Source organism: Podarcis gaigeae, assembly GCF_964106915.1.
Source record: "Podarcis gaigeae genome assembly, chromosome: 8".
In the NCBI taxonomy this organism is placed as follows: Eukaryota; Metazoa; Chordata; class Lepidosauria; order Squamata; family Lacertidae; genus Podarcis; species Podarcis gaigeae.
In genome coordinates, this window is record NC_139684.1 from 57,075,351 (window position 1) to 57,093,722 (window position 18,372).

General features: G+C 50.4%; 1 protein-coding gene across 4 annotated transcripts; it reads left to right on the plus strand.

The window, feature by feature from the left end:
* Positions 1-3,178: 3,178 nt before the first annotated feature.
* EVA1B (eva-1 homolog B) lies at positions 3,179-17,465 on the plus strand. 4 transcript variants are annotated; one of them, XM_083751260.1, is made up of 4 exons: positions 3,185-4,276; positions 8,777-8,830; positions 14,301-14,386; positions 15,789-17,465. In XM_083751260.1, the coding sequence occupies exons 3-4, from the start codon at positions 14,320-14,322 to the stop codon at positions 16,208-16,210; spliced, it is 489 nt and encodes a 162-aa protein (XP_083607386.1). In that variant the 5' UTR covers positions 3,185-4,276; positions 8,777-8,830; positions 14,301-14,319; the 3' UTR covers positions 16,211-17,465. The 4 variants fall into 4 exon arrangements, with proteins under 4 accessions (XP_083607388.1, XP_083607386.1, XP_083607389.1 ...); XM_083751261.1 differs by lacking the exon at positions 3,185-4,276 and adding an exon at positions 6,529-7,340; XM_083751262.1 differs by lacking the exon at positions 8,777-8,830 and having other exon boundaries at positions 3,179-4,276.
* The last annotated feature ends 907 nt before the right edge of the window (positions 17,466-18,372 follow it).

Below are 18,372 nucleotides of genomic sequence, written 5' to 3' on the forward strand. Positions count from 1 at the left end.
GAGAGAGAGAGAGAGAAGCATGTGAAAACAGAATTCTGTTTCAAGCGAATTATTTTGCTAGCTTTTAAACATTTTTACAGATACTGCTAGTTCTCATGCGTCTGAAGATGTGCTTGGAATGAGGTAGGCAATATCTGCAGAAATCTTGGAAGCTGGAGGGAAGGAAGGCTGCTCATGAGACCACAGGTTGGAACGAATTGCACATGGGGAGGTTGAGCACATGGGATCACTTTGTGTAACTTATGCAAGACCTGAAGTTTGGGTGCAAAATCTGAGTTGTCCAAGGAGACAGAATATAATGTGTCTCAAATAAGCAAGCCTTGCAGTGAGTCAGAGCGAAGGGCTTCTCCCCGCTGCCTGAGGAGCATCCCTTGAGTTGTTTGTGCAACTCATTTTTCAAACACCAATGTTCTACACCTGTGTTATCACCGGCAGTCAGGTATGTCCTTTCTGCCCTGGTGGTATGGGTGCTTGTGGTAGTTAAAACTCTTCTACTTAGGAATGTGTTGAGCCCCAGCTCGGAGAGAATTCCACTGGTCTGTCTTATCTAACACACTCAAAATTCCTCTGAAGCACCACTCCACCATTGAGGAAGCGAAACCCCAGAGGGCACAAGCTGGTACTCAACTGGGGAAGGGGAAGACACTCTCAGATCTTTCCCTTGCTGCCCGCTCCTGACTCCACAGAGTCAGAGGAGGGCTGCAGGAATAGTTCTGTATTTCCCATGCCAACCATCTGCACACTTAGGCATTTAGGCAGCCCTACAGTGAAACGGCGTTTCCGTGCGCTGCTCTGGTTTCACCAGAAGCGGCTTATTCATGCTGGCTACATGACCCAGAAGCTGTCTGCGAACCAACGCCGGCTCCCTCAGACTATAGAGCGAGATGAGCACCGCAACCCCAGTGTCGTCCACGACTGAACCTAACAGTCAGGGGTACCTTTACCTTCACTGTGAAAAATGGCCAGGAACCTTCACAGCAGGAGTGAAGGGAAAGTGAGCTAGAGTTTCCAGTCCAACGAGGCACCATTAACCCACCTCTGCCTCGGTAACACTTTGGTTGGCCCACATTTCAGCGAGCTCGTGAGGCGGGACATCTCCTGCACCAGCCCTGTGAGGTAGGCTAGCCTAAAAGGATGACTAGTTCAGGGAGTGCTCTGGCTCAGGGAGGTGGGTAGATTTGAAATTGACCCCAGTCTAAAACCAACAGCATGCTGCAGACACCCCTATGCTAGGCTGGATGCTCCCTCTTTCGCACGCAGCTGCCACGTAGAATCAGTCTGACTATTAATTTGTTTCTCTCACCTGGTGTTGCCTGTTCAGGGTATTGGGCACAACTCTACCACCTGGTATAGCCCCCCCCCCCGTGCTTGAACTTGGGGTTTCCAGCCAATCAGGTGCAGGCCCTCTCCATGTTCTCTGGGCCCCAGAGGATCCTCTGCAGTGATCTGGTACAAAGGGGCACTGCTGAGGTGTATCCTGCAAGTGATGACGATTTGGAGGCCTTCTGCCAGGGCTAGATCAGTTGCCCAAGCCCCCCGGTCACTGCTGGCGTTGCAATAAATTAGTGATGTGATAGAAGATTACAAAATGTGTGGCATGGAGGAAGTGGATAGGGGAAAGTTTATCTCCCTCTCCCATAACACATTCGAAGCCGAAAGTTGTGGAGGATTCAGGACAGATAAAAGAATCTTTATGCAGCACATAGGTAAACTGTGGAACTCTCTCCCACAGGAGGAAGGGGTGACCACTGACCTGGATAGCTTTAAAAGAGGATTGGACAACCTCACGGAGGAGAAAGCTACTAGCCAAGATGGCTACGCCCTGTCTCCACTGTCAGAGGCAGCAATTCTTCTGAATACCAGTTGCTGGAAACCACAGGAAGGGAGAATACTCTGGTGCTTGGGTCCTGCTTGCAGGTTTACCACAGGCATTGGTTGTCCACTGGGAGAAGAGGGATGCTGGACTAGATGGGCCACTGGCCTGATACAGCAGGCTCTTCTTGCATTGGGTGCTGCAACAAGGGCCTGAAGAGAAGTCAGTGAAAGGACTGGGGCTCCCAGTGTGGCACCTTCACTTGCTCCCCTGAAAGGCATATGAGGGCAAGCAAGGGCCTCAGGCTGGACTCTTCCACTGCTGAGTTAATGCCTGGCCCTCTTTTTGGCACAAGAGGGCGCCTGAGGATTGGGCGCTGGATGCAGCCCTGACTGGGCCTCAGTCCCTCCGAGAAGCTCCACCCTTTGCAACTGCAGCAGCAGCCTTCCCTTCCTGCAAAGGAAGATTTGGGGTGGGAAAGTCTCTGCCAGCGCTTTCTCCCCAACTTCCCAGTTCAAGACCTGGAAGGAGAAAGGAGCTTTTCTATTGGGGCTTCCCATCTTCTTTGAGCAGCTTCCCTGAGGGTCTCTGCACCCCCACCCCAAACGAATGAGAGATGGAGGGCTGTGCACCCAACAAGTTGGCCCCAAACTTGTTTTGGGGTTGGCAAACTGCTTGTGCAACTTTGTGCCAAACTGAGGAATTGGGGACCTATTTTAGCATAATTGGAAATCCCTTTGTACAGGAGTGAAGATGATTGAGATGGAGCCAGCCCACAAAGGGTGGCTGTGGAGAGCTCTTCAGAGGTTGGGGGTAACCCTTGAGGACGCAGCATTGCCCCTTCCTCGCCACTTGCCATTGCTTCCCAGTGCCAGTGTCCCCCCCCCCCCCGAGTGCATGCTTTTCTCTCACAGCTCAGTAAGCCCAGCCCCACTCTCCTGCCCCCTGGATTTGGGGGACAAGGCAACTAGGCAAGGAGGCAGGGTTAAGTTCCAGCCCCATTTCCCTGTGGGACTGGGTGGACAGAAATGGGCTGTGCTGCTGGCACAGCTGCCCTTTGAGGTAATAGAAGTAGACTGAGGAGCACCCTCTAAACCCTGGTTGGACTAATGCCTACAAATTCTTCTCCCTCGACCCAAGTAGAAGTTGCACGTGATTGAACACATAAGAGTCTTGTGGAGGAAGCAGCCTCAGAAAGAGAGAGCAGCAGCAGGAGGAGGATACCGGTGAGAAGGGAAGGGAATGGCCAGATCTAGTAATTTGGGTTAAATTTGTTGGGAGAGCAGCAGCTTATAAATGAGGTAGGGGAGGGGACTGAATTTATGGGTGGGGGTCTCTGCAACACTTGGGCAGGACCTGCAAATAGCTGAGAAGCAGAAAGAATGAGAGGAGAGAATTTTCAGCCCATAGCATGTCTTCTGGGAGTCACCTGCCAGTGGTGGGCGGAGCCAGAGGCAAGAGTGGGCGGAGCAGCAGAGGTGACTCCTACTTTCTGCATTCTAGCCACACACCCATGCCTCTCCCTCTGTCCAAGCAAGCAGGAGGTATGATTACACAGCTCGTGGACACGTTCTAGCCAGGCAAAAGAAGTTGAGGAGGGTACTGAGCCAGGCAGATGAGGGCTGTGGCCTTGGGGAGAAGGGGTGTGCCCTGCAAAAGACTCCCAGCCACATTCAGACCCAGGTTTGAGGTTCTCCACCCCTGATAACAGAGAGTCAGCTGGTCTAAAGGGGTCCCCCATTTCGAGTCATTTCCTGGCACAGATCCACCCTTAAACTCCACAGGACACACAGGGGCTGTTTGCAGACCTGCCCATAAACACCAGAGCAGGAGATATGGGAATGTGTGAAGGCCATGCGGTCTCTGGATTTACACCTTCAAGAGCTGGATCCTTGTAGCCAAAGAGAGCTGCAGTTTGTGCCCATGAAGGACTTGTTGTTCTGTCCTGGTAGGGATCGTGTCTCTTGTTCTCCCGCCTCTCAGCCTATTCTATTTCTTAAGGTTAAACCAACAGGCTCCTCAAATCTGCATATCTTTAAATAAATTAACATGCCAACTATTCCAGCTAGAATATTTAATCCTCCTTCCCTCCCATCCACATGGAATTTCAATACGCATTATTGTCGTTGTGTACTCCAGTGGCCATTTTTGTTTAAGGGACGGCACCTGCCTTCCCTTGCTTGTTCTACCTGAAGCAGGTTAGCCATCAAAATAATCCAGCCATCCCTGCTCTCGCTCCCTCTGTGTGGGTGGAAGGGGGGGAGCTCTGACCCGCCAGCCCCCTCTCAACCACTTCCTGTTGCTCAGCAGCGTTAATGGAAAACAGACCCCATCTTTGCCTCTCTGACTCTCTTCATTCCCAAGCAAGAGGACGGAGCAGGGGGGTCCTTCCGTGGCAGAGGGGCTCCATTTTTCCCTCCTGGCACCCCTGGTGCTCCCGCGTCCCTCTTCTCCGTGTGCCCGGTGAGTATGCCTTGGCGAGCAGCCTTCCCCCACCCCATCCCCTGTGTCTTCCCACCCAGGGATCCAGGCGACCCAGTTCTTTGCTCACTGGAGAAAGAGGAATGGCTTCTGTGTCTGGCTTGCAAGCTACTTAGCTTGAGGTTCTCCACCATGTTTCACAAGGAAGGTAGCGGAGAAATCTCCCCCCACTCCGATTCTGCTCTCTATGTGTTTGTTTGCTTGTATGTAGGGAGAGGAACCTATCTGGGCCTGTAGGCTCAGTGCAAGCATGCTCAAATTTGCGTCTTGGGCACAGACCTGAGTTGTCTCAGATGCTAGAATTCAGCCGGAGAACAAGCTAACTACCTTCCTCCTCTCCGGTCCTGCTTAACTTCTGCAACCCTTCTAACCCTTGGAATTAGGGAGCCATTGTTTTCAAATGTGTAGCAGTTGACAGTAGTTACTCAGCAATGTCCCTCTGCATGTGTTCAATGACGCCATTGCTATTTCACAGAACCAGAGAGTTGGAAGAGACCTTGAAGCTCGTCCACTTGAAACCCCTGTTCGGTGCAAAGACACCCATTGCTTCAGCATCCCATCCAACCTCTGCTTAAAAACCTCTAACAAAGGAGAGTCCACCACCTTCTGAAACAGCCTGTTCCAAATACCTCACGTTATCAGGAAGTTCTTTCTAATAAGGCGAAATCCTTTTTCCTGTGATTTGAATCTGTTGTTTCAGGAGTCCTACAGATTTGCCCCATCTCTGTGACAGCCCTTCAGATATTTGAAAGTAGTCATCATTGTATCTTGCTCAGGCTAAATATACTCAGCTGCTTCAACCTAAAGACCTAGGAAGAAAGGGGTCCTCTTGCCCCTCCCCGTGTTAGTTTCCTTGCTTGCCCACCCCAACCCCAACCTCTGGACACATTCCAATGTGTCAATAGCCTTTTTAAGCTCCAGTGCCCAGAAGTTAACACTGTTCTCCATATGAGGCCTGGTCACAACAGAATGGAACAGCACCGTTCCTTGTGATCTGGATGCTATCGTGCTGATGCAGCCTAGAATTTCACTAGCCTTTGTAGACACCCCATCTCACTGCTGACTCAACAGTGGGGCTGCTGATGCCATGTGTCCCAGCGCTGAATGCTAGACTCTGTGTCAGCATCAAGCATCCTTGGGCAGCTTCCAGAATTGCAGTACCTTGGCATGGTCCACTGCTGATGCCTGCCCTGGACCTCCTATAATTTTGATGGGGTGGGGGAGCACTCTGAGCACGGCAATGGGGTCTATTTTAAATTTCCCAACAATGCCCCTGGCCTAATGTTGCTTTGGGGTACTGTGTGAAATTTAAAAAGTACATAGATTTCACTGTCCAGCAGTCAGATAAGCCTATCAGAGGACATTGTTGCCCAAGGCAAACCTGAAGCTGGCTCTGATGAAGGCCTTGAGAAGGGGCTTCAGGTCCAAATCCACCCCTTTCTTCCACCTTGCCCTGCCTTTAAAGCCTGCTAGGGTCAAAGACATGAGATAAAGTCCACAGGGCACTAGGCTTCTTCAAAGCTCAGTGTTGCTTCCTGGGTTTGGGCCATGAAAGCTTTCTCCTGCCATCTTGGCAGCACATGGCTCAGCAATGAGGACTGGAGCATGATGGCAATGCCCATTCCTGTTAGCACATTCCCAGCAGGCCCAGGAATTGCTGCTGAAAAGTCCAGGCGACATTCTTGTTCATGGCTCTGGCTGGGGCCAAATGGACTTAGCTGCCCCAGTTGGGTGCTCTTCAGCAGTTGCAATAATGCATATATAGAGTGCTGCAGACTCCCCTAAGTAGTCGGGACTCGGTCTCAACCTAAGGATCCAGTTGAGAATATTGCAGAGATGAGAGAGTGAGCCAAGGGCACCCCAGGATGACCGTCAGCCAGTGGCCTTATTGCAAGAGCACACCCTTTGTCTTAGGACTCCGTTTCTCTTTCCACCTGTAACTGCTTCCTCCTCCACCTCTCCAGCCTGCCAGCTGACTACGAAGATGCAGGACTTCCTTGCTCTTGTGCCTCCAACAGCACTGAGACCATTTGTCCTTTCACCTGCTAAAGTCTGCGGCCCAATGTGCTGTTACAAAGGCACAGTTACACTTTGCAGCTGAACAGTTGGCACCCTGAGTCACCCCCTTCACTGCTCTCTCCCTGCACTTCAAGCCTCTTGACTTTGCTTTAATCATTAACCAGATGTTTGAGCTGTGCGGAGACCAGGGAATGGGAGGGGGGCCCAGCTGGATGGTGGGAGCTTATAGGAACTGAGCTGCTGCATTGAGGGGAGGAGGGGAAGATTGTGGAAGAGGTTGCAAGGGTCAATCTAGGGCCACTTCACATTATTTTAGTGGCCCTAGTCTGGACTCATAATGTGCCTATGGCAAGGTCCCCTCAAGGCTGGCAGCTTCAACCTCATCACCCCTCTTTGTGGTAGTGAAGTGTCAACTCTCACTCAAGCCTGGACACTTCATTGACTTGCCTCCCTCCCTCCGCCCCCCCACAACAGATAAGCCAACCAGCCCTTTGTTGGACAGATACAGCCAGACATATCAGTACAGATTGGGAGAAGCCACTGAACTGGCTGGGGGAACAGCTCCAGTACTTGAGGCAGTGACTGCCCCCCCTCCGCCACCACCACAAACAAGAGAGGAGCCCCAGCACCCCCCATTTCCTGTGGCTGAATACTTGGCATCCCTCCTCCTGCTCCTTGCCAGAAGCCCCCCCCCCCACCGAAGGGGGTCTGTGTTTTCTATTGCTGGCCTGGCTTGACTCATCTCTGCTGATGTGTCACATTTTTTGGATTTTTCTCTTCATCCTCCATCCATCCGGATATTTCTGGGAAAAACAGGATCTGGCTGCCCCTGTGTCCGCTGCCCCACTTGGGCTAAACTCAGCAGCCATCGCTCTCAGTCCCAGGAAAACTCCAGCTGCCAAACTTGCTGCAGCCAAGGAGACGGGACAGCTGCTTTTGAGCTCAGTGTTGTGAAGCGGCGAAAGAGAGAGGATGCTAGAGGAGGCCTGATCCTTCCTAGCCCCATTGCCACTGCTGGAGTTCTGAGGTTAGTGACTAAAAGGCTGAGGGACTTAAAGGCTGCAGTGCCCAGAGGTATGAGAGCACTTTCGTGTGCCAGGAAAACATGTGTGCCAAATCTGAACCAATGGCGGAGGGGAGCAGTCACTTTATATTTCTGGATCAGATGGCCGGATCCTTTTCCTTATCAGGCTGACCAGTATTTCTAATATATTTGGGGAGGTGGGAGTGGGCAGCCGCCCACATTCTTGGAAGGGTTCCTGCACTGAAAGTTTGGTTGTCTGAATGCAGTGTTTCTCCCTAAGACATGACACCTGGCGTTTGTCTTTTTGATAACAGGGTTTGCAAAACCTGCTGGAACTGGATGCTGCATTTGTGGCCTGTGTGCGGTTTTGACATTTTGGGAGAGAAGTCTTGGCAACAGCAGAAGAGGCTATTTTGACGTGCACCAAAAAAACCCTCCCTTGTGGGGTGTGCCAACCAGCATGGCCTCCTGGGACCAGTGCCTTGGCGTCACTGCTTGTTTTCTCTTCTGTGGGGCTGAGTTAAACTTAACATGCCACATCTAATGAGCACCCCTCCCATTGGAGGCATGCTGCCAGGGTGCCGTTTTGGGAGCTTAATCCAAGAACGGCTTAGCTTGGAGAAACAGGAACAGAGTTTCTCTGTGCCATGTGCAGAGAGAGACTTTCCCCTCTCAAACTAAGAAATTGCTGCTCTGGTATAGTTAAGCTTACTGACTAGTTTCCCATCCAGAAGGAGGCAGCCTTGGGGGCCCATCCAGCACCCCCCCCCCTTTTAAAAACCAAGCTCTGCTGATGAAGCCCGGGACCAAATCTGAGAGGGCCCAAAGGAGCTGTTTTCTGCCTCTGCTGGCAGGAGGGTGTTTCTCTTGCCCTGGCTGTGCAAACACACCCAGCGGGTCTTGATGCCAACCCAAGCCCAACCTTGGAGGCCTCCCTGGTGCAGAGAGAGAGGGTCCTTTGTGTGGACCTCTTTTGATCCTGACTTCCTTCCGTGGACTCTGGGCCCCTTCAACCACCACGGCAGGTGGGCGGGCACAGGGACAGCTCCTTTCGCAAAGGATTTTGCAGTCCATTGGCCCTTGCAAGCCTCTCCTCCTTGCTGCCTGGCCCTCTGCTGCCCGGGGGCTGCTCCTCCCGGAACGCAGAGAAACAGGAGGCCTTCTCTTCTCCTCCCTCTGTGTGTCCCTGGGTGTGTGTGTGTCCGTCCGTGTGTCCAGCCCAGGCTTCCTGCTCCAGGGGAGGGGGCGGGTTCACTGTCCAAAGGGAGCCAGGCCGGTCCTGACATTTGTGCGCTTCCAGCTGCACGGAAGTGAGCGCCAGTTTCCATTAGCCGCTCAGTTCAGAGGCCAGTCTGCTGCTGCTCTGTAAAATCCCGCTCAAGCAGAGGGGGGGGGCTCCCTTTCTCCCCTCCTTCTCAGAGGCTCCTTTCTTCTGACAGGGACTGCAATGGAGGCAGAGCAGCAGCCTTGAATTCGGACAGACCCTGCGCTCGGTAAGCCTGGCACCCTTTCTCAATGTTGGTCTGATAGCTGGATTCTGTGACTGCTAATTGCATGAACCGCTTTGTAACGGTCCCATTCAAATCTGCTTTGAAGATAGCAAACTTTTCAGAAAGGAGAGCTGGAAGTTGCCCATCCACATCTATGCACTTGGATAGCAGACCAAGCACAGGGCCACAGGTTGCCTGACCCACAAACTTCCCTGCCAGGGTGACATGTACTGTATTTCCATCGAAAGCACAGTAAATACTCGCAAGCTTTCGTGAATTAGTGCATCCAAATTTTGTTCAATTGCATCCTCTTTGCCCCTCTTTTGGTGTTGCATCTCATCCTTTTCGGGTGATGCCTGAGTGGGGATCCTGTCCCTGTGCCATTTGGGAAGGATGGGCTGATAGAAGGAGCTTTGTGGAAGGAGCTTCTCGGTGGAAATAGTGGGTGAACAAGTCTTGGGATTCCAGTCCGATTCTACTCTGGGCAACTGTTCCTTTAGAAGAAGTCGTGCTTGTTCCTAGAATCAAAGAATTGTAGAGTTTGAAGGGACTCTAAGAGTTATCTAGTCCAACCCCTTGCAATGCGGGAATCACAGCTAAAGAATCTCTGGCAGATGGCCATCCAACCTCTGCTTTAAAACTTTCAGTGAAGGAGAGTCCACCTCTAGGGACAGACCTGTTGGTTCTATCTCTGGCCTCTTCCTTGCATCCTTTACTGTAGTGGCATGAATAACCTACTCAGGTGTAGCTCCTGAACCTTCATGGCTCACTTTCAACAATGGATGGGGTAACTGCTCTTAATTTCACAAAGCAGACCTGACTAGCTATCACCTCTGCCCTTGGAGGGTCCTCTCTTATCCCAAATTGGGGGAGGGGGTTTGCTGTGGATGCACTAGCACTCTGCCCATGCTCAGAGACAGAATTTATTATTAAATTCTAAGCCGAGTCTTGCTAACAACTTGTACCTCCAGTCAAGTCCCCCAGTGACATCTTAATATCCTGTTGTTACTGGGTGAGTTTCTACATCTTTAACGCTCTGTGAAAAATCCCATTTCACGGAGCCTTTCCCAGTCCCTACTAACATTATGTCTTCAGCCAAAGCTGCAGTTCACCGTAACATATTCACAAAGTCTCCCTCCACCCCCCAAAAAAACACCCAAACTCCGCTTCCCTTTTTAAAAATTTGATGTTATATAGAACCCATAAACAGCCCAAGGGTTGAAATGGAAAAATTAACTTTCTAGATTTGCTCTCACCCACCCCTCCCCCAAATAACAGGCAATGTTTCCTCAATGTGAGGGATGCGCTTTGTGCATGCTTTTGGTTATTCTTGCCTTTGTTATTAGCTAGCACATTCCCGGAGATGCGCTTAAAACAACATTGAGCACCAGGACTGTGCCTGAATCTGCATCTGTGTCTGGCTTCTGCTGGTTTCCCCCTCTCCCTGCCCCCTCCCTCGCTCCCCTGCATTCCTGCACTCTTGGCTTCCTGCTGCAACAGGCCAGGCATCATTGGGCAATTTGGTCAGCACAGGAGAGACTCCAACCAAACCAAGCCAGTTTCCATTTTAATTTCAGGCTCAACTGGAGGAGGAACTGCCTGGTCCCTCTTTGAAATTCATTCACATGCCCCCCCCCCCCAAAAAAGGCATCTAGGAGAGTTCCCCAGAAAGTACCAGTGGGGGTGGGAGAGAATCTGAGGCACCTTCTAAATTGCTTTCCTTACTCACAAAAGGTTCCTCTGCAATCATTTTCTTTCTTTTTTCTTTATTCTCCTCTGCTTGATATTTGAAAAAAATAGGACAAAGCTGGGTTTTGTTGGTGAGATTGGTTTCATAACATAAATCTCTATTTTTAAAATTATTCCATTATCTCAAATTATTTTGATCAGATTATGGAAGCATTTCTCTCTATGCTTATTAGCTAAAACAGCTGAAAAACAGGTCATGGGGGGACCCCTTTCCTACCCACACCCCAATATGTGTGTGTTGCACTCCAGTTAGTGATTGATGGCACAAGTCTGTTTTTCTGCGTTTTTTTTTTTTTTTTATCCTCTGTGCCCAAATGTCTCATTTTCATTTCCGAGTTTTACAAATATTTTTGCAAGTGGTTTTTAGACTCCCTTTCCCATTCCTTCCCTGCTGTACTGCCATGGGGGTTGGTCGAGGGGTGTGTGCGTATTTTCCAACATCACAGACAAATGAGAAGAGGCAATTCTTACCTTTGATGAAAGTTAGCAGCAACACCCCCTTGTTTCCTCCCTTAAAACTTTCTTGTTATCCCTGACTTATGTGGAAATACAGCCTGGTAGGAGCTGAACAGACCCCTGATGCAGGACCTTTTCTGCATTCCTTGTAGAGATGAACAGTGGGAGGTAACAGGAGGAGGTGCTCTGCTTCCCAGCAGAAGTGACCAAACTCACACCCCAGATCAACAAGGCAGTGGTAGTCACCAAGCTAAGGTAAAGGTAAAGGGACCCCTGACCATTAGGTCCAGTCGTGGCCGACTCTGGGGTTGCAGTGCTCATCTTGCTTTATTGGCCGAGGGAGCCGGCATATAGCTTCTGGGTCATGTGGCCAGCTTGACTAAGCCGCTTCTGGCAAACCAGAGCAGTGCACAGAAACACCGTTTACCTTCCCGCCAGGGTGGTACCTATTTATCTACTTGAACTTTGACATGCTTTAGAACTGCTAGGTTGGCAGGAGCAGGGACTGAGTAACGGGAGCTCACCCCGTCACGGGGATTCGAACCGCCGACCTTCTGATCAGCAAGTCCTAGGCTCAGTGGTTTAACCCACAGCACCACCTGCATCCCTTAGTCACCAAGCTAGATGACTCTAAAAGCGGTTTAGACAAATTCATGGAGGAGAGGGCTATTGATGACTAACAACCATGATAGCTACTAGCCACGACTAGTCAGAGGCAGCAATGCTTCTGAATACCAGTTGCTGGAAACCACAGAAAAAATCCTGCTTGCTGTTTCCCCTTTAGGGCATCAGATTGGCCACTGTGAGAACAGGATGCTTGACTAGATGGGCCATGGGCCTCATCCCGCAGGCTGGTCTTATGTTGTTATGTTTGGGGCCCATAACTTTGCATGGTTTATCCTTAGCATGTTCAGAAGAGGAGGTAATTTTTTCCCCAAAAACAACCCCCTCTTTCTTCTCTGGCCTGCTGCCCAGCCCAGCTGCCTGGCTCGCATCAAAGGGTCGCTCAGAGCTTTAGGAAATCTTGGACTCATGAAAAGCTTGTGGGGTGAGGGGGGGGGAGTTCTGTTTGCAGATGAGGCTGGCATCTGCCTGGATGGCTCCTTTAAATGGGGGGCTGTGAGCTGCTCCTTGCTCAAGGGGGCATCCAATCCAGCATGTTGTCTTGAATGGGGGGTGCTTTCTACCTATTATTCAGCAGAATAAGTGGGGGCCAGGAATAATTATTTGCCCAAGGGCCTGTTTGAGGAGTCAGTGCTGTGGGTAGTAATATTGGTGAAAAATTGTGTTCGCATGCAGCTTGAGAATCTTCAAAGCTTTTGACTCAGATCTAGTTTGAACCTGAGAGTCTCAGATCCAACCTGTCCTTCTGTCCCCAAGACCTTTTTGCTCTGATTGCAGGTTTGATCCCCCTATGGGACAGCCACATATTCCTGCATTGCAAGAGGTTGGACTAGATTAGTGTTTCCCAACCTTGGAGCTTCAGCTGTTTTTGGACTACAACTCCCATCATCCCTAGCTAGCAAGGTCAGGGATGCTGTGGATTGTAGTCTGAAAACATCTGGAGAACCAGGGTTGGGAAACACTGGACTAGATTATACTCAGGGTTCCTTGCAGCATCTACAATTCTATGACTATCAGCTTCTTCCCCGGCCCTTGTTCTGTCCACCCTGGAGTCTGTCCTCTGGACCCTTTGCAACATCCTTTCAACCTGCCAGAAATAGCCTTGACCTGGAAGACTCCTGAGTGCGGCTGTTGTTGGGTGGGGGCAGAGGAAGAGGCAACATCCGGTCTCCAAACAACAAGCCATCTTCCCACCACTGAGGATGCATCTTTTCCTGTGACAGTGGCAGGAAGTCCCCTGGGGGTGGGGGGGCTTAAGGGATGGGGGAAGAGAGGAAACATTTGCTGGGACTCTGTTCCCAGGGTCATGCACAAGCGTAAATTAAACATTGGGCCTTGGTGCATGACAAGGCAGTGTGAATAATGCATTGGGTTTGGGTATGGAGAAACCTGGGTTCAAACCCTGTTTGGGCATGAAACTCAAAGGCCTGGGTCATTGAGAGGATTAAATGCCACAGGAAATTCTTTGTATCCTTTGGCGCCCCTCTTTTCAGCTTGCAGAGTCACTGACAGATGCCTCCATCCAAGCTTGCCCGGGGTGTGGTGTGTGACGCATGTCAGAAGAGGCCCACTGGGAAGGATGACTGTCACAGGACTTTGTAGCCTGAGAGGCTGTCCTGTCCAGCAACCCCATGACTGGCCTGGGGGCCTGAGGAAAGCAAGGCAGCTGTTTTGCTAATTAACGGGGGGGCAGTTGTTTGGCACAGTCAAGCCCCCAAGGTTTCTTTTATTTGGCAATTTAAAACTATCTCAGCTGTTTGCCCTTTAAGCTTAAGAGTTCTGGGGCTGTGCACCCCACAGTGTGAGCAAAACCGAGAGAGAGGAGTTCTCAGGAGTGCCACAATCAATTTATTAAAAGCCTGACCCATTTTAGAGAAATTCCTTTGTTGGAGGCATCTTAGTATACCTGAAACCCACATGCATTTAACTTGCGTGCATTCAGCTTTATGTGACCTGGTTCTAAGAAATGATTCACAGTGGGGGCAGTGTACCTTGTTTTTATCCCACATGTTACTGAGGTGCTCATTTGTAGTGGTCTTTGTGTTTGACCCACATACAGTTTCCTGCATGCACACCAAGTGGCATATACTACATAAATGCTACTGCACATGGAGAAATGTTGGCTGGTATAAACTGTTGGATTTGTGAACATGTAAAATTTACTTGTATGATTACAGTGAATGCAGTGTCTGCAGGGATGGTGGCCAGAGAGCTTAGATATTCCCAAGATAATGGACTGTGGTGGATTTTACATTAGAGTCGCTGCGGACCAAGCAGTGCTTTAAGTTCCTTGTTCTTTTGTGATTAAAGGTTTGCTCTCTAAACATAGAATACTATCTTGAGATGCCAATGTTTGTGAATACGATTCTGAAGACCATTGGTGACACTGTCCGATCTCAGACCACAAACAATTCTGTCCTTGCTCCTCAGCAGGGATATTGATAGAAGGTCCTCTGTGTTCCTTCTGAAGGCCCTTAGCCTGATGTCCTTTGCAGTTCTTCATGGACACCCTCTGTCATTTAGTCCTCTTTCCAGTCCAGGTGCCTCCTGTCTGAACGATGTCTGAACGAACCATGTCTCCTAATTCTAAGGAATTGGGCAGGAGTAATATGCAAATAACGACCCCTCCTCCCTATCCTCCCAGGTGCCACTGAGGAGCCACCATGGAGACCCACAAGCGGGAGATGGAGCTGCTGAGCAACAGCATGGCAGCCTATGCACACATCCGAGGTGGGTCAGGAAATGGGGGCAGGGGCAGACATATATGTGAGCAATGGCAGTCTCTGGCACTTGGCCAGAGGTGGCATCTTGTTCCCACTATCCGTCCTCAGCACACTATCTTGGGATGTGGATGGAGGATCTTCTTCCTCCTGTTTCAAAATGGCAGGCCAACCTCCTTCCTTCCCATCCCCAGAATGGAGTCTGGTTTAACTGCATTTATGAACTGACCGGCCAATTTACCCACCAGCCTTTGGATTTCTTCTCTCAGAAGCCAATCTAGTCCACTGCATTTCAAGTTCAGGAACCCTCTTGGTCAACTTCATTATAAAAGTTATATTGCTCCATACAGTGCAGTGTGATTTAGGATACCTCCTTGACTTCATAATGGAAAACAGTGGGAGGCATTCAACACTGTGCTCTTTAATTCATTCATTCATTCATTCATTCATTCATTCATAAACTAATTCATATACCGCTGTGTCACTGAGGATGAAGGCTATCCATCCCTTGATGTGCAATTCACAAACACCTGAAACTGAGCATTTAGAATGTGAAATAAATAAATAATACTCTGGTAACCATTTAAGAAAACTCAGCGAAAGACTACCATGTCAAATTAATTGCCTTCTTCCTGTACCCACTTCCGTATTCCCTCATTACATCCCAGCTATTCAAAGGCCATTTCTTTGTTTCACACAGAAGAAACTGTATCCCTATATTTTCTATATACGTCATACTACTTTCCCTCCACCATAGTATTTATCTAAGTTTTAAGCATTTAGTACTGAACAGCCCTTCACCTCCAGCTGCACAATAGTTTAAATCTCTGGTGTCTTTCAGTGTTTGGCTACTAAAATTCCAGCATCCACAAAGAAATGGCAAATCAACTCAGTTTCTTACCGCCTAATGTCTACAGAGGGACGCAGGTGGCGCTGTGGGTTAAAGCCTCAGCACCTAGGACTTGCCGATTGAAAGGTCGGTGGTTCGAATCCCTGCGGCGGGGTGCGCTCCCGCTGCTCGGTCCCAGCGCCTGCCAACCTAGCAGTTCGAAAGCACCTTCGGGTGCAAGTAGATAAATAGGGACCGCTTACCAGCGGGAAGGTAAACGGCGTTTCCGTGTGCAGCTCTGGCTCGCTAGATGCAGCTTTGTCACGCTGGCCACGTGACCCGGAAGTGTCTCCGGACAGCGCTGGCCCCTGGCCTCTTAAGTGAGATGGGCGCACAACCCCAGTCTGTCAAGACTGGCCCGTACGGGCAGGGGTACCTTTACCTTTAATGTCTACAGAGTATGTGGGAGCCCCAGCTCTTAACCATTTCTGTCCCATTTACTACCATTTGAATCTCAAAAGCCGATCTCCTCTGTCGTCTTCCTAGCCTATCTGACCCTCTCCTCCATGTCTCTCTCATCTAGATCACCCTGAGAGTTTTGGCCTTTATTTCGTGCTGGGGGTATGCTTTGGCCTTGTCTTGACCCTCTGCCTGCTGGTCATCCACATCTCATGGCAGCCTCAAGCCATCCCCCGCAAGCCCCGAAAAAGCCTACGCGACTTCAGTGAAGATGAGGACGAGGAGGATGATGACGATGAGGAGGAAGAAGACACCATTGACCAAGCTGCTTCTGAGCCCCCCTTGGCTATGACGGAGCTGCCGCTGGAGGCCCACTCCACCCCTGATGGGACCCTCACCGTCAACGTCTTTGCCTCGGCGGAAGAGCTGGAGCGTGCCCAGCGGCTGGAGGAGCGGGAACGCATCCTCCGGGAGATCTGGCGCAATGGGCAGCCTGACATCCTGGGCACAGGCACTGGCACCATTGGCAGAGTCCATTACTATTGACCCATGGTTGGCCATGGTCACATTCCTCACCCGGGCAGGGTGGACTGCTACTGAACACTTGAACCCCCTTGCCTCACCCCAAGGGATTTATGGTTAATCATTTCACCCAGCCAGTATCTCAAACATTGCACGACCTGCCCTGATGCCAGATAAGAGGCAGGGTTTCGCAGAGGGGTGAGAGAGGATCAAGTGACAGTGATAAAATGGCAAGAAGGACCAAGATGAGTTAGTTAAACTGTTGGACAGCAAATTCAAGGACTCTGCTCCTTTTCCTCCTGGGAACTTGAGATGGAAGGCAATGCAGGCAAAGTAAAGGAGCAGCACACAGAACTAATGCCAGTTCTTTTGTTTACGTGTGAGGACTATTCCTGATTTTCACAATGGACGTGTGTAGGGAACACGGAAAGTGGTGTAGCAGTGCCCACTGCAGTAACAGAAAGGTACGGGGGTTGCAGTTCACCAGCCTGAACAGATCAAAGTCAGTACTTGCATGCAGGACTCTGGCTTGCATTGTGCTTAACTGATTTAGTAGGCAAAAAAGGAATATGGTGCTCTTGGGGAGGATTGTGGTGGCAGCAGGGGTGGTGGTGTCTTATTGCACCTGTCCAGGTACCTCTAAAGGGATGGGTTGGAGGGAATAGACTGCAAGGACCTTCAACCCACCTGCGCTTACACACAACCACATACCAAGGGAGACAGATCAACCGTGACAAAGTTCTGTATCTCCCTTTTTTCCTGGCTGTGTTGGAGGCCTGTTTTTCTCCTACCCCTCCCAAATGGTGCTTATTATTTCAAGGAGTTGCATAGGGAACAGGTAAGTACCAACTTCAGTATTTTTCCACACTACCAGGAAACTCCCAGTGAATTCTCAGGGTGCAGCACTTCATCTCATCCCACCTTCAGCCAGGTTGATGCACAACTGAGGCGCATCCTGCAGGGAGGCAGCTTGGGGATGACCCCAGCACTTCCTTTGCTGCCTGACTCCTCTCATCCCACAAACAGGGTGTGGTTTGTCTAAGTATTATCAAGCAGCCTTTATGGCTCTTTCCCCGGATGGAAAAAGGGGAGGATTAGCAACCCTCCCACTGGTCCTGTGGTGCTTTGTGCCTGGTGCCCATGTACCCCAGAGGGGGACCTTTTCAACTTTGCACAGACCCATGTTGTATACAGGACAACCTTGGTTTTTAACAGGCCGGTAAACTTTTATGTAAAAATGTGCCTTATCTTTCATAAACATCATTCCAGTTTTCCACAACTTGCCTTGTGGTCTCACCTCTGGTCCTCTGCCTAATTTTACCTGGGTAACAAGGAAAATGGGGGAAGCAGGCGGGAAGGCTAGCGTTCCCCTGCCCCTGGTGGAACCTCCTTTGGTTGAGATGCTTTGTCAATGCCTCTCTCTCTAAGCCCCCTAATGCACAGGAAGGAGCCAGATGGGAGGTATGAGAGGGTGGGGGAGTCTGAGAGACTCTTGGCCATGTTCCAAGCATATTTTGGTAGTATAACTTCCTTTAACTTTCTCTCTGTCCCCATCCACACACACACAGACATGCCAACATGAAGAATGTCTAGTCTTTTCCTGAAAAAGGCTGGTTCTCCTCTGCACCAGACCTTCCCTGCGTTGGAAGAAGAGCTTTTTGTGCCCATGCTACTTGAAGGCTCTTACTGCCCTTCCTTGTTTGGGAGCCCTCTGCTTGGTTCCCACAAACCTCCTCCCACCCCCCACCTTGACTCAATCTTGGAAAACAGTAACAGGCTGGTGGGAAGGGTGGGGGGAGGTCAGGTTGGGGTTGGCTTCCCAGGGTCACAGCCTCTGTCCAGTAGCCGCATGCTTTCCCCCAGAGACACAGCACTGGTGATGTGGGAGGGGTGGAGAGTGAGAGCAGAGTAAATGTGTCTGGGCTGGGAATGGTCAGTGCGGAGCAGGGACAGGCACAGCTGAAAATCAGATGCTTAAAGAGTTTATTTTGCAATTAGGGAAAGCAACCAATTATTCCATCCAAGAAAACCCCACCCCTGACAGCATCTGGCCCCTGGTAGGACATTTGGGGTCATTGGTCCTGGGACAAAAAGGGCTCAAGGCACACACCCCTTCCTCCCTGCTCCTTTTGCTCTTTATCCCACTCCTCCCTAGTTTGGCTTGATAAAAATAGCCCGTCCTCTCC